General features: G+C 45.7%; 4 protein-coding genes and 1 long non-coding RNA gene across 6 annotated transcripts; 3 read left to right on the forward strand and 2 right to left on the reverse strand.

Annotated features, from left to right (window-relative positions):
* The first annotated feature begins 817 nt into the window (after positions 1–817).
* LOC135099940 (uncharacterized) lies at positions 818–1,800 on the forward strand. Of its 2 annotated transcripts, XM_064002801.1 has the most exons (3): positions 821–979; positions 1,129–1,344; positions 1,459–1,800. In XM_064002801.1, exons 1-3 carry the CDS (start codon positions 968–970, stop codon positions 1,690–1,692), a joined length of 462 nt encoding a protein of 153 aa, XP_063858871.1. In that variant the 5' UTR covers positions 821–967; the 3' UTR covers positions 1,693–1,800. The 2 variants fall into 2 exon arrangements, with proteins under 2 accessions (XP_063858779.1, XP_063858871.1); XM_064002709.1 differs by having other exon boundaries at positions 818–979; positions 1,129–1,800.
* Positions 1,801–4,467: 2,667 nt separating this feature from the next.
* Positions 4,468–5,494, forward strand: LOC135100032 (uncharacterized). Its single transcript, XR_010268495.1, has 2 exons — positions 4,468–5,026; positions 5,141–5,494. It is a non-coding gene; the product is annotated as an uncharacterized LOC135100032 (long non-coding RNA).
* Positions 5,495–7,359: 1,865 nt separating this feature from the next.
* LOC135100066 (holotricin-3-like) lies at positions 7,360–8,279 on the reverse strand. The gene is made up of 3 exons (XM_064003000.1): positions 8,230–8,279; positions 7,821–8,051; positions 7,360–7,706 (listed from the first exon to the last, which is right to left on the reverse strand). The coding sequence occupies exons 1-3, from the start codon at positions 8,239–8,241 to the stop codon at positions 7,473–7,475; spliced, it is 477 nt and encodes a 158-aa protein (XP_063859070.1). The 5' UTR covers positions 8,242–8,279; the 3' UTR covers positions 7,360–7,472.
* A 2,554-nt stretch (positions 8,280–10,833) lies between these two features.
* Positions 10,834–11,751, reverse strand: LOC135100200 (uncharacterized). Its single transcript, XM_064003132.1, has 3 exons — positions 11,685–11,751; positions 11,301–11,528; positions 10,834–11,186 (listed from the first exon to the last, which is right to left on the reverse strand). Exons 1-3 carry the CDS (start codon positions 11,694–11,696, stop codon positions 10,953–10,955), a joined length of 474 nt encoding a protein of 157 aa, XP_063859202.1. The 5' UTR covers positions 11,697–11,751; the 3' UTR covers positions 10,834–10,952.
* A 2,166-nt stretch (positions 11,752–13,917) lies between these two features.
* Positions 13,918–15,190, forward strand: LOC135100108 (ctenidin-1-like). Its single transcript, XM_064003091.1, has 2 exons — positions 13,918–14,734; positions 14,849–15,190. The coding sequence occupies exons 1-2, from the start codon at positions 14,450–14,452 to the stop codon at positions 15,080–15,082; spliced, it is 519 nt and encodes a 172-aa protein (XP_063859161.1). The 5' UTR covers positions 13,918–14,449; the 3' UTR covers positions 15,083–15,190.
* The last annotated feature ends 433 nt before the right edge of the window (positions 15,191–15,623 follow it).

The following is a 15,623-nucleotide window of genomic DNA, read 5'->3' on the forward strand; positions in this document are numbered from 1 at the left end:
CCATGATCACAAGAAGCACCTGCAGCAGGAGGCTAATCTCTCTCAGCACTGATTGCCAAGGCGGAGTGCACACAGCGGCACATGGGAAAGGTCCGACTGTCCGATGCAGTTTTGAGTCTTTTCGGTCCTGCAGTGTTCATCTGAGGCAAGCAGTCACAGAAAACGTGTGACATTCAAGCGGAAACTATTGTATGCTTTATATGGTCCTATCATGCTGCTTTTGAAGAGGACAAAAAAAAAAAACCTTAACATACGTAGCTCGGAAAAAAAAAAATAAAATAAAAAAGAGTGATGAGAAATCCAAAGATTTCTATAGTATGTTTTCATGTTTTCATTTGCGTTTCCAGACAGAAGACACTGATAACGAGTATTCTTTGATTAGTTAAGCCTGAACATCTTAATCCTCTTCTCTAACTTACTCTCACCTCCATAACCGACACTCCCTTCTCTCTCTCTCTCTCTCTCTCTCTCTCTCTCTCTCTCTCTCTCTCTCTCTCTCTCTCTCTCAGTCTGTGATAAAATCATAATTTTGCATAGGTTTGATGAGTCAGATAATTAATTTCCAGATCAGATTGATAAAAAAAAATCACAAAAATGCCGATGGCAATATAATTGTGATGAAGAAAATGTAAATCTTTTTCTATCAAGACGGAGGACAGCAGGATTCACTGGAGTGGGTGATAACGCCGTGATCACGTTATTAAGTAAAAATGTTTTACCTGAATAATAGTAATTGTTATACTAACACGAATGTATATATATATACGAATGGTAATAATAGTAGAACTAAAACTATTGAAAATACACACTACCAACACGTAAATTTTCGATCATCGAGAACCAGAAGCTTCACCTGGAAAGGCCATCAAAAGGGAAAGGTGGAGGTGACGGTGCATGGCGGAGGTATAAAGCCTCGCTGGGTGAAGGAAGCGGCAGTCCATCTCACGGCGTGACCACATCTGCCGACATGTTCTCTGCGGTAAGTGGCTGCTGCTGTGCTTCATAACCAGCCGGCTCATATGATCAGCTCTCCTGCAGCGGCTCTCCGCCATGAGGGGGTAACCCACCCCACGTGTGCCCATCACGGCGTCACGACTCTAAAGTTATTCTTGGCCTTGTTCCCTACAGGTGCTGAAGGTGTGTCTGCTGGCAGCTGCTGCCCTAGCTCTGCCCGGCGGCTTTGGGGGCGGCTTTGGCGGTGGCTTTGGCGGCGGATATGGCGGCGGCGGCGGCGGCGGTCATGGTGGTGGCGGCGGCGGCGGGTTTGGTGGTGGATATGGAGGTGGCGGCGGTGGCGGCGGCGGCGGCGGCGGTTACGGGGGTGGCTATGGAAGCGGTATTGCAGTGAGTTACAAATGTGTTTTTACGTCCTTTGCACTGATAAGTAGAGATGATACAGAGGGAGAGGGAGTAGAAGGCGGCAGCACAAAGCGTGGTGCCTCACACTCGTCCCCACAGGTACCCATCCCTTACAACTTCGACTACGGCGTCTCAGCGGGCAACACCAACTTCGGCCACAGCGAGAACGGTGACGGTCGCGGCAACGCCCACGGCGGTTACTGGGTTAACCTGCCCGACGGTCGCGTGCAGAAAGTTGACTACTGGGCTGATGGCAGCGGCTACCACCCGGTGGTGACCTACCAGGGCACCGCCGTCTTTCCCGCCGGCAAGGGCCGCTACGGATACCACTGAGAGGGCCATGAATCCACTATCAGAGTCGCGTGACTGACAGGGAGCCGCTGTATCTTGATTTACTTATCCTTGTGTTAAGAATTTGTTAAATAAATGGCTGCAGGAGAACCTGTCTCTTCATTCCTTTGTTCGTCGTTATCATTACCAACACACACACACACACACACACACACACACACACACACACACACACACACACACACACACACACACACATACACACACACACACACACATCTTAAAAGACTGTTCTCATTTGTATCTCAACTCTTCAGTCATTAATATCAGTATCAGCACATTGATTAACAATGTGATGGAAATATTGACTTTGTCTGAGGATGGAAATGCGTATCTAATTACACTCAATATCCGCATTACAAGGTTTCGGGGCATGCGTCAATAACGGAGTGCTTGCTTGTGTGACGAATCGTGGGCCTAAACCTTTGACTGGAGCATGATGTACATGTGCATGCTTTTCTATCATGTAAATCTTCACACAAGATACATTACGGCAAATTACAAAATTTTAGATGCTACTTGACTCTTTAGATTTCCATACATATCGTTAAACATTCACGTTGAAGGAATTTCGCTTTGTATAACAACTAAACTACACATAAGAATCTTCCTGAGGTGATAAGCCGCCACTTTTGTAACATTGAAGCGTGACAGTTTTACAGGAACTGCAAAACTCCGGCCAAAACCTTGCTTCCCTAAAGAACTACGAGATGGGGAACCAATGAATGAATTGCAAAGATTTATAACGGAGAGTATCAAAACTGATTTATGCTTTTCGTGAAATGTGTGAAAATCTGTCACTTACAATATCAATATTAAGCGTTTAGTTGATGAAAAAGGAATGAAAAACTAAATGGCCGTTCTCGTAGATACGATAGTAGTGAGTAAAATGGAAATGACTGACGAAAGAGGTCCGTCACAAAAATAGGTGAGATCTTTACGTACACCATTCAACTTTGAAATATGTCCCGCATACATTAGTGACTAGAACAGCATAATGAAGAAGAAGAAGAAGAAGAAGAAGAAGAAGAAGAAGAAGAAGAAGAAGAAGAAGAAAAAGAAGAAGAAGAAAAAAGAAGAAGAAGAAGAAGAAGAAGAAAAGAAGAAGAAAAAGAAGAAGAAGAAGAAGAAGAAGAAGAAGAAGAAGAAAAGAAGAAAAAGAAGCAGAAACAGAAGAAGAAGAAGAAGAAACAATTATCAAGGTGTTCCGGACGTAAGCTTGATGAATACTTCAAAGTTCCAAGGCATTCTTCACAAAATGCGCTCGACAGATTCCACAATGTGAATGCTGATGCTGGCGTAGTGCGAGGCTCACCAAACACTGCAGACGCCTGAGCTTGACCCTCGCGTGCCCTGAGAGTCGTGAGCACATTTTCCGAGACTGAACTTACGTCAACTTTCAGGTAACAGAGAACGTGTAACGCAATAACAAGTAGAATAAGTGGCTGTACGAGTACGTCCTCTGCGCCTCTGTGTTGATGGAAGTACTACGCCGATCTCCACTTGAGAACTTTTAATTCTATGAAAGGGATGTGTGTCCAGTCCCGCACTTCTAACTCGTCATCAGTCAGTTATTTCTTATCACCTCTTATCTCCGTGAATATTTTTTTTCTCTCCGCGTAGATTTAAAATGGCTATAAATCGATATAGCACACAGCAAGTTATTTAAATACTTTCAACGATGTAAAATAATCCTGCATTACCTCCTGCCGTCATGTGGCATGAAAACAAAGAAATGTGAAGCTTGCACATTATCTTTCTTCCTGACGAGCAGTGGTAGTCTTCCACCGCCGCAATGTCGAAGGAAGCTTACAGAGAACCATTCCTTACTGGCGCGGTGGTTCATTCTGAGGAGCTCGCTTACTGCCTGTGGGAGGGAAAAAAGTGATGGCCATGCTATACTAGTACAACTGTAGTTCACCTCGCCACCTTGCTCTCTCTCTCTCTTTGTAATTTATTAAAATTACATTTAAAATTCAATAGCAGGACGCCTCCAAGCTCCACTGTAACCGTCCATGATCACAGCAGGAGGCTAATCTCTCTCAGCACTGTTTGCCAAGGCGGAGTGCACACAGCGACATATGGGAAAGGTCGGACTGTTCGATACAGTCTCGAGTCTTTTCGGTCCTGCAGTGCTCATCTAAAGCAAGCAGTCACAGAAAACGCGTGACATTCAAGAGGAAACTATTGTATTCTTTATATGGTCCTATCATGCTGCTTTTGAAGAGGACGAAAAGAAAATACCTTAACATACGTAGCTCGGAAAAAAATAAAATAAAATAAAAAGAATGATGAGAAATCCAAAGATTTCCATAATATGTTTTCATGTTTTCATTTGCGTTTCCAGACAGAAGACACTGACAACGAGTATTCTTTGATTAGTTAAGCCTGAACATCTTTATCCTTTCCTCTAACTTGCTCTCACGTAAATAACCAACACTCCTTCTCTCTCTCTCTCTCTCTCTCTCTCTCTCTCTCTGTGATAAAATCACAAACTTGCTAAGGTATGATGCGTCAGATAATTAATTTCCAGATCAGATTGATAAAAAAAATCACAAAAATGCTGATGACAATATAATTGTGACGAAGAAAATGTAAATCTTTTTCTATCAAGATGGAGGACAGCAGGATCCACTGGAGTGGGTGATAACGCCATGATCACGTTATTAAGTACAAATCTTTTACTGGAATAATAGTAATTGTTATACTACTACGAATATATATATATATATATATACGAATGGTAATAATAGTAGAACTAAAATTATTGAAAATACACACTACCAACACGTAAATTTTCGATCATCGAGAACCAGAAGCTTCACCTGGAAAGGCCATCAAAAGGGAAAGGTGGAGGTGACGGTGCATGGCGGAGGTATAAAGCCTCGCTGGGTGAAGGAAGCTGCAGTCCATCTTACGGCGTGACCACATCTGCCGACATGTTCTCTGCGGTAAGTGGCTGCTGCTGTGCTTCATAACCTGCCGGCTCACATGATCAGCTCTCCTGCAGCGGCTCTCCGCCATGAGCGGGTAACCCACCCCACGTGTGCCCGTCACGGCGTCACGACTCTCAAGTTATTCTTGGCCTTGTTCCCTACAGGTGCTGAAGGTGTGTCTGCTGGCAGCTGCTGCCCTAGCTCTGCCCGGTGGCTTTGGGGGCGGCTTTGGCGGTGGCTTTGGCGGCGGATATGGCGGCGGCGGCGGCGGCGGTCATGGTGGTGGCGGCGGCGGCGGGTTTGGTGGTGGATATGGAGGTGGCGGCGGTGGCGGCGGCGGCGGCGGCGGTTACGGGGGTGGCTATGGAGGCGGTATTGCAGTGAGTTACAAATGTGTTTTTACGTCCTTTGCACTGATAAGTAGAGATGATACAGAGGGAGAGGGAGTAGAAGGCGGCAGCACAAGGTGTGGTGCCTCACGCTCATCCCCACAGGTACCCATCCCTTACAACTTCGACTACGGCGTCTCAGCGGGCAGCACCAACTTTGGCCACAGCGAGAGCGGTGACGGTCGCGGCAACGCCCACGGCGGCTACTGGGTTAACCTGCCCGACGGTCGTGTGCAGAAAGTTGACTACTGGGCTGACGGCAGCGGCTACCACCCGGTGGTGACCTACCAGGGCACCGCCGTCTTCCCCGCCGGCAAGGGCCGCTACGGATACCACTGAGAGGGCCATGGATCCACTACCAGAGCCGCGGGACTGACAGGGAGCCGCTGTATCTTGATTTACTTATCCTTGTGTTAAGAATTTGTTTATTAAATGGCTGCAGGCGAAGCTGTCTCTTCATTACTTTGTTCATCATTATCATTACCAACACACACACACACACACACACACATATTGATTCGTGGAACATGAAAAGTAAAGATAGACATAATAGCTACTACCATCTGCCGTAGCACTTGCTTCTCATAAATTATAGAAAGCATTTCCTTCACGCTATCTTGCAGCGTGACTTGGATGAAAAAGTGTAAAGGATAATTTGGTGTTACTATTGCTTATTCCTGCAGTGTTACAAGTTTTATTAATAAAACTAAATAGCACCCCCATAACAGTAAATACATACATTATGAGTTAGATTAATAAGTGACTCCTTTACACTACCAGCGCCACTCGAAACGCATCCAGCAAGCACACCTGAAACAAGAAAGCACGATGTATTCATAAGACAGAAAAAAAAAAAAAAAAAAAAAAAAAAAAAAAAAAAAAAAATATATATATATATATATATATATATATATATATATATATATATATATATATATATATATATATATATATATATATATATATATATATATATATATATATATATATATATATATATATATATATATATAGTCTCACTTATGCAGCAATTGAAACCACATCATTCTGTACCTTCATATTGGAATCACCTGCAGGCCCGCCATCCCACACTGAAGGGCATTTTTATCAATCAGACGTTTCCAAATAACCTCCAAACCGTACTTCATTTATAACTTACTGTACGTGATGACATAAGGAAGCTTAGGAGATAATGAAAGGACGTTGGAATTAGTTTAATTAAGCTGTCTGTCGTGTGGTGAATCTGTAGGTGATCTCTATACAGGACAGTGGTGATTGAAATATGAATAAATTTTCAGAACTTAGTAAATGTTGATGCTTATATAGATAGAAAATCTCTCTCTCTCTCTCTCTCTCTCTCTCTCTCTCTCTCTCTCTCTCTCTTTGTTCGCTGGCTCACTGGTAACGACCTTGAACTTGATAGCTGTGGTTCGTGCCAGTTCATGTCCCAAAGGTCTTCACTTATGGGGGAGCAGCTGGTGTTTTCATCCAGGCTAACACAGCGGTGAGTGGCGTGTGAAAGTCTCAGTCTCTCTACAGATCGGATTACGTGCATTACCAGCTTTACTCTCTCACTGGGAGGATATGGGTAGCGATTACGAGTCCAATATATGACCCTGTAGAGTAGACCATTGTGAATTACACACACACACACACACACACACACACACACACACACACACACACACACACACACACACACACACACACACACACACATACACACACACAAACATATGTGGACGCAAGTTTATAGATACTGAACAAAATGAAGGAGAAAAATTCTAGTGCGTTTAGCACGAGAATAAACATCTTTATATCACTTACGAACAGTTATCTGTCATATATTTCTCGTACAATACATAACCGACTAACTTGTTAATCAATACCAGTATCAAAGCAACATTACTTCATACTAATGTAAACCTGAGTACGATTATCTATTTTATTTTATTTTTCAGAGCGAGGTGATGCCTTGGTATGTCTAAGTAGTTAATTTCATCAGTGAATCGACATCAATGAGACTACAGAGATGCGTGATAAGTTTTTAAATCCAAAAAGTGTGCTGACATTATAGGTGGCTGAACATTGACTGGAGTAGAGCTCTGTCTTGAAGGACAAACCGTCTCCATGCAAAGGAATGATTTTGTCAGCCATGAACAACATAGATATTATTGAATTTTTGGTGCTACATTTTTTTTTTCATCATATTCTTTTCTTGCTCCCCTCCTTTTCATCCCTTTCCATCAATGTTTTTTTTTTATTTTTATTTATTTATTTTTTTATGGGGAACGAGGTGTAACTAGTGAGAGCGATGGAAAGACTTATTAGTTTGATGTTCTTTTATTTGACAAGAGGTAATAACCATTGCGAGGATATGTATGGTACAGTACAGTGTGATACAGAACGTGACACTGACGCCAGCTTCATGGCCGCCTCAGTGGTATCCATATCCGCCACTGCTGGCGGGGAAGACGGCGGTGCCCTCGTAGGTCACCACCGGGTGGTAGCCGCTGCCGTCAGCCAGGTAGTCAACTTTCTGCACGCGACCGTCGGGCAAGTTGACCCAGTAGCCGCCGCGGGCATTGCCGCGACCGTCACCGCTCTCGCTGTGGCCGAAGTTGGTGTTGCCCGCCGAGACGCCGTATTCGTAGTTGTAAGGGATGGGTACCTGTGGGGAGGAGTGTGAGGTACCACACCTTGTGCTGCCGCCTTCCTCTCCCTCTCCCTCTGTATCACTCGAACACAACAGTGTAAACGATGCAGAAACACATTTTTAACTCACAGACACCCCGCCTCCATAGCCGCCGCCGTAACCACCACCACCGCCACCTCCTCCATGGCCACCAATAAAGCCGCCGCCGCCACCTCCACCAAAGCCGCCGCCGCCACCTCCACCATAGCCTCCACCGCCGCCACCTCCGCCGCCGCCGCCTCCGTATCCACCGCCAAAACCGCCCCCAGAGCCACCAGGCAGAGCTAGAGCGGCGGCTGCCAGGAGACACACCTTTAGCACCTGCAGGAAACAACGCCAAGGGTGACATCGGAATTCTAACGCTGGAAAATGACTTGCAGTGGGTCTCCTGACGGCAATGAGCACTTTCTTTCCTTCTTGCTGACTGCTGCTACAAGGGAGATGAACATATCAACCTGTGGCTGTTAGCAGATTATGAAACATTTCAGCAGCTACTTACCGCAGAGAACATGTCGGCAGATGTGGTCACGCCGTAGGATGAACTGCCGCTTTCTTCGTCCAGCGAGGCTTTATAGCTCAGCACTGCACCGTGACTTACACCTTTCTCTTCGGATGGCCTTCCCCCATGTTGCAGTGATGCGTCAGCAGTCCATCAACACCATGTTAGGTGCTCACATACAGTTGTTTTCCATATTCCTCTGGGACTCATGGCATTAACAGTTAAGTAAGTATCAATCCGCTTACTTATTACCATACAGAATGACATGTCTGCTAATGCGTTTTGTTAAAATTTTTTAGTAAACTGCTGATCGCTTTCTGAGCTCGGATGATTGCATGGAGTCTTGGATCTGAACACGGAAACAAAGTCTGTGTAAAATAACTTATTTTTTTCACCATAATGGCTAGCACTGAACAAGTCAGACCTGTATTTTGCAGTTTCAACACTGGAGAAAACTGCTAGAACCTGAATCATGCAACAAGAAATTTCCGCAACGAACACCCACCCACAGCAGCACACTCCAAAATTACATTCATCTACTGGCTGAGATACACTGCTAAAAACCTCAAATTCTCCTCATTTCACGCGCAATATAACAGAGTAATATGTTTCCTATTATTTTACACATTTCACTCCACTTTTTATTGCAACTTTTCCTTTCTCTCCGATGCTGTTACTGTGTCTTCGTGCTTAACCACCTGGGTAACAACCTGTGGGGGGGACACTCATTCAGCAACACGGAAATGGTCAAGTAGATGAGGGCGAGGGAAATGTTGACATAAACTTACATATGTTACATGAAAGACATGAAAAATCAATCTCTATTTCGGCCCACTCTGCCTCTCTGCTTGCCTTTGAATACAACTTTCTAGATGTACTCCGCGCCAGTGTGGGTTGACTTAATGCCGACCTCATTTCCTGCCTCATTTCCTGTGTCTACGGTGAACACGCAGAGACGCTCCTGAATCACAATTGCAGTTCTGAAGCAATATTTCCTGCTGGAATCTTCCCTCTGTCACCAATCCTACGCAAAAATTTTCTCCTACTCTTCCACTTTCAGTGTACATTGTCACTCTTTCTCCTCCTGGTAATCTTTACAGAATCTTACACTCAATTATCGTCCCATAGGAAATTTTGTTTGAATGAAAGACAGCACTGGTTTATTCTTGTTTCTGATGCAACGGTTTTCTACAGACACATGCATGGCCTCTGCTATATCTCTTGGTAAAATCACGGTCTCTTGCCCTTGTCATATCAAGCGCAATCTCATGAAGGAATCTTGCCTGACACTGAATTCCTGCCACGTCAGGTTCCACTGTCATTACTGTGCCTTCTCATCCCCATCGTAGATACATATTTTATCTTAACCACTCTTGGTTCCCATTCCACCCCTCAACGAATTTCAGTAAAGTAAAAAACATTACTTGCTACTCGTAAGCTGGATCAGTGCACCAGTGAGTCTATACCATATGTTCTCCCTTCTAGCAGCATCCTCACCTCCGGCATCTGAGTATATTAGCAATACATTCCTTCTCGTTATTCCATCATAGTACTATTGTTCTGCTCCTCACACCGCCGTGCACAGGACCGGACTGAGATGGCGTCCACAGTAAACGAACACAATCACTCCACTAGGTAGACACGCATTCTTTACTGTATCAATATGCTCTAATTCCACACACGTTTTCTTCACATAAATATTCGCATTAATTCATTCATCTTAAACGATTTATCTATTACTCTCTTCCATTTAAACATCCATTTTTTTTGTTTTAATATCTGGCCACATCATTCTATTCCAGGGGATATTTATGTTGTGGTTTATTTGTCTATTTTGAACACTTCGCACATGCTTAAGGGACTAAGACTAACACACCCACTGGCACTTAACCTAGTACTCAACCAGCCCTGCATCGCCGTTTCCACACAAAAAGGAATAACACAATTTTTTTTTTTTTCAATGTTGTATTAGGTCTCAGTGGATCCCCCATACTTGGCAAAGAGCAAATGCACAATGAGCCGAACATGTGTAGCACCTTCTCACATTAAGCTCAGGGTACGATGATATTCTCACTCTAGTTACTGTTATAATCAAGGTTTGCATTTTCTTTGTTTACTGAGGATGGATAAAAAAATATCATCACACTCTTTTACAAATCTGTGATACAATATCTTATAAGTTTCTGCATCATTATTTGGTTTGGCCATTTAACCAAGAAAGAAATTTTAGTGTGGCAGCTTGAATGGACGGGGAGCAAAGTGGAAACGGTTGGGAGGCCCTTGTATGGAAGAGGAATTCCAGATGATGGTGATGATGCGGGTGATGATAATAATTACAATGATAATGGATCTTGGCTCTTTGAATGATTTTCCATTTCATGTTTGCCCTTCCTCTCTCCCTTCCTTTCTATCAAAAAACAAACAAACAATATTCAAGCAGCTAGTGGGCCTTTAAGTACCGAGAGAGAGAGAGAGAGAGAGAGAGAGAGAGAGAGAGAGAGAGAGAGAGAGAGAGAGAGAGAGAGAGAGAGAGAGAGAGAGAGAGAGAGAGAGAGAGAGAGAGAGAGAGAGAGACTCTTAAGGAATGAGAGATGGAACGATAAATTCACCTGCAGCGCTTTATTTGATAAGTGGCGACAATTACAATGGTACGTGTAGTGCAGTACAGTGTCATTCAATATTTACTAGAGTCTTGTGGCACACTTATGGATTCTGTGTCTTCATCAGTGGTATCCGTATCCGCCACTGCCGGCGGGGAAGACGGCGGTGCCCTGGTAAGTCACCACCGGGTGGTAGCCGCTGCCGTCAGCCCAGTAGTCAACTTTCTGCACGCGACCGTCGGGCAGGTTAACCCAGTAGCCGCCGTGGGCGTTGCCGCGACCGTCACCGCTCTCGCTGTGGCCAAAGTTGGTGCTGCCCGCTGAGACGCCGTAGTCGAAGTTGTAAGGGATGGGTACCTGTGGGGACGAGTGTGAGGCACCACACCTTGTGCTGCCGCCTTCTACTCCCTCTCCCTCTGCATCATCTCTACTTATCAGTGCAAAGGACGTAAAAAGACATTTGTAACTCACTGCAATACCGCCTCCATAGCCGCCGCCATAACCGCTGCCGCCGCCGCCGCCGCCACCACCGCCGCCACCTCCATATCCACCACCAAACCCGCCGCCGCCGCCACCACCATGACCACCACCGCCGCCGCCGCCGCCTCCGTATCTGCCGCCAAAGCCACCGCCAAAGCCGCCTCCAGAGCCGCCGGGCAGAGCCAGGGCGGTGGCTGCCAGCAGACACACCTTCAGCACCTGCAGGGAACAAGGCCAAGGATAACTTGAGATTCGTGACGCCGTGACGGGAACATGTGGCTCAGAGAGCCGCTGCTCTCCTCACTGCTGCGAGCCGCTACAGGAGAGCTGATCATATGAGCCGGCAGGTTATGAAGCACAGCGGCAGCCACTTACCGCAGAAAACATGTCGGCAGATGTGGTCACGCCGTGGGATGAACTGCCGCTTCCTTCACCAAGCGAGGCTTTATACTTTCGCCATGCACCGTCACCTCCACCTTTCCTTTTTTGTTGAGGGACGGAACGACAATCGCAGACGTCTGCCAATGTGTATCACCACCATTGAATTATTATTATTATTATTATTATTATTTTTTTTTTTTTTATGTGAGAAAGCTGTTCGATCCTCTTTCCGAGATGCGGAAAGACTGGAGGCAGCACTGCTTGTCACTTTACTCTACATTAAAAAAATCTCTTGGCTTAGTGTCTTGAACAGGGAACAGTGGCCAGCTCACCGAGCTTTCATACTGAAGGATTTTAATCAAGCAGTAGGTCCACGTGTTTTTGGTAAGAATTTCCACCCCCGCTAGTGGCATCTCAAGTATGACCTTCCAGCGGCATTTATCGGAGAAAAATCTGGAAACCCCTCTTAGTACATGGTAGTCTGCCGAGCCACGGACAGAAAAATATAGAAACAGACAAGGAATTCAAGAGTTTATTGGTAAAGTGAATGAAAGATTGAGAGTACTGGTTAACTTTTGCATTACGGATGTGGACAGAAAAAGAACGATATATTATTGTGCAGCATGTCCGCACGAAGGGGAAGGCATGCAACAGGCAAGATCAGAGGAGCAATTAGCATTAAATTAACGATGTAAGATAGCAAGAGATGCAAGCTTGCGATGAAAATAGAGACTGAAGACGGTCAGTTAGAGGAGACGAGTTGAATCTTATCGTCACATAAAAAATCTTTTCCTGACGTCCATGTAATTTCCTCTCTCTCCACTGATGTCAAAATCATAGCGGTGTGACGCGGGTAAGGAGGCATGAGTTTGTGACACAATTTGGCTGAGTGGATAAAATAAGCGGCCGTAAAAAGGTTCACGCAGCCTCCATTCACGCGCCGTTCAGTCACCGCACAGTAGTCATGCAGGTCAGCAAAAATCATGCTTGGCTGGGTGTCTGGCTCCATGAACGTGGTAAACTTACAACATTCATATATAATACAGTTAACAAGACGAGGAGAAAGCGATATCGTTAACGTGACCTTAGCATGACAAGTTGTGGCCTTGTGATCTCGAATCACACTGGTGGTGGTGGATGGCGCCTGGTGGTGTGGCGCCGCTACAGTAACACCCACAGTACATATCACAGCAAACCAACTTCTTCTAGTAAACTAAATTAGTACCTGGTGGGATACGCTTTCTTCTCTCTCTCTCTCTCTCTCTCTCTCTCTCTCTCTCTCTCTCTCTCTCTCTCTCTCTCTCTCTCTCTCTCTCTCTCTCTCTCTCTCTCTCTCTCTCTCTCTCTCTCTCTCTCTCTCTCTCTCTCTCTCTCTCTCTCACGCGCGCTGTCATTCCATTTCCCTTCCAATCACTGGAATGGAAAGCAGCCATTGTCTGATGTGATCGTCCTTTTCCACAAGACGAGACTGGTGGTGCTCTTCCTCCCGGCGCCGCGCACCACAATGGCGATGAGTGAAGTAATCCCACCACTTCTGCCTGTTGGTGGTCACTGTGCCACACGCCTCTCAGCTTTCATGATCTTTGTCATCATTTTCATTGTCTCTTATAAAATATGTCAATCGTGTTGTATGTTTGTGAGAGAGAGAGAGAGAGAGAGAGAGAGAGAGAGAGAGAGAGAGAGAGAGAGAGAGAGAGAGAGAGAGAGAGAGAGAGAGAGAGAGAGAGAGAGAGAGAGAGAGAGAGAGAGAGAGAGAGAGAGAGAGAGAGAGAGAGAGAGAAATTGAAAATATCATTCGAGAATCATAATTGGTGGTTTTAGTCTAATTAATATATTAAAGTCTAAAGGAATTTTGAGCATTGATTTTCCAACAATTTTCACTAATTTCTCGCGATTTTAGTACGAGCGAACTTGGTCAGCAGAGGGCGTTTCTGCTGGTACGGCCTTTATATTCGCATAAGAACTATAAACGGAGGTCATGATATGTAAATGTATGAATGTTCTTTAATACACGGAAAATTATACGTGTGTATGTCTCAAGGTGCGTGTGTGTGTGTGTGTGTGTGTGTGTGTGTGTGTGTGTGTGTGTGTGTGTGTGTGTGTGTGTGTGTGTGTGTGTGTGTGTGTGTGTGTGTGTGTGTGTGTGTGTGTGTGTGTGTGTGTGTGTGTGTGAAGGTCAGTGTTGAGAGCGGCCCCCAGCACTAACGCGGCCTGACATGCTTGGTCACAGGAGCACGTGGCTCGGAGGACACCACTGCCAGGATGCGGAAGAGGGACGCGGACCATTACATGAAGAGTGTTTGGCAAGGAAATGCGTAAATCTATCAGTAATTAGTGGGGCTTCCGTGATCATGGCCGCCAATGGAGCAACGAGGCGCAGGCAGCGATGTGTCACGTGGATGGGAAAGGTGCAGTCACGGCGGCGGGTGGGGGTATAAAGCCTCGCTGCAGGAAGGAAGCGGCATCCACTTCCCGCAGGTGACCGCAGCCCGCCAGCATGTTCTCCGTAAGTAGCCAGCGGCAGCATCCACGAGAAACTTACATCTCAGGGCTCTTGTCTATAAAGGAACTCGAGACACAGGGGAATCTCCACTGCCACACATCCATTTAGGGAGAATATGGGAGAAACTTAGCCGGAGTATTTATAACCCACAACCTGATGCTAAAACTACAAATTTCAAGATAGCAATGAAGGTTTGTTATCGTGGTGGCGGACATAAAACGTTACACCACATCGAAAAAAAAAAAAAGATTAATAGATGCCAGGCTGTCCCTTCCTCACAAGCGTGCGTCTAATGGATAGGATAATGTCCTATGTTCATTTCCTTCAGGTGATCAAGGTGTCTCTGGTGGTTGCCGTTGCCCTAGCCATGCCCGGCGGCTCCCGTGGAGGTGGCGGGCACGGAGGGGGTGGTGGTGGTGGCGGCGGCTACGGAGGAGGAGGCGGCGGCGGTTTTGGTGGTGGCCATGGAGGAGGCGGCGGCGGCGGCGGTGGTGGCGGCGGTGGTAGTGGTTACGGCGGCGGCTATGGAGGCGGTATTGCAGTGAGTAGAAAATGTGTTTGTAAATTCTTTGCACTGTGGTCCAGTCGTGACACAATAGGAAAGAGAGGAAAATGAAGCAGCACAAGGTGTAGTGCCTCACACTCGTCCCCACAGGTACCCATCCCTTACAACTTCGACTACGGCGTCTCAGCGGGCAGCACCAACTTCGGCCACAGCGAGAGCGGTGACGGTCGCGGCAACGCCCACGGCGGCTACTGGGTCAACCTACCCGACGGCCGCGTGCAGAAAGTTGACTACTGGGCTGATGGCAGCGGCTACCACCCGGTGGTGACTTACCAGGGCACCGCCGTCTTCCCCGCCGGCAAAGGAGGATATGGATACCACTGATGAAGCCAGAAAGCCAAAGTCAGTGCCGCGGGGCTAGCCCTCTGTACAAGGTTCATACTCTTGTAATAACGAACACCACTCATCAAATATAGAGTTTAAAGAAAACAATTATGATATCTTATTTATTCTCAGGAACGTTATTCTGGGAGAGGACCGGTTTGTGTATACACAATTCTTTTTGAAGTTTCTCTATAGATTTAGGTACGCCTGTTCACTCAGCAGCATATATATTTAGCACCAAATATATATTAACATCTTTAAGCGTAAATCATTATTATTTTGTAAATGAACTACTTGTGACAAAAAATTAGAGACAATACTTCACTAACAATCACCGACTTGTATTCTTGTTTAGAAAATTGGAGTAAACTTACATGTGGCATAATCGTCGCCCTACAACAACAGATAGCGATAAGGATATTATAAATGTTCTCTTCCCCTCCCACATCTTTAGGTCAGCTACAACCTTTACACGAAAACACCAAACTGTCTTGTTTCCTATGAAGAACTGACTTACTGTGTGCAGATGTCCCCTACACAC

This window comes from Scylla paramamosain, chromosome 1 (assembly GCF_035594125.1).
Source record: "Scylla paramamosain isolate STU-SP2022 chromosome 1, ASM3559412v1, whole genome shotgun sequence".
NCBI classification, from domain to species: Eukaryota; Metazoa; Arthropoda; class Malacostraca; order Decapoda; family Portunidae; genus Scylla; species Scylla paramamosain.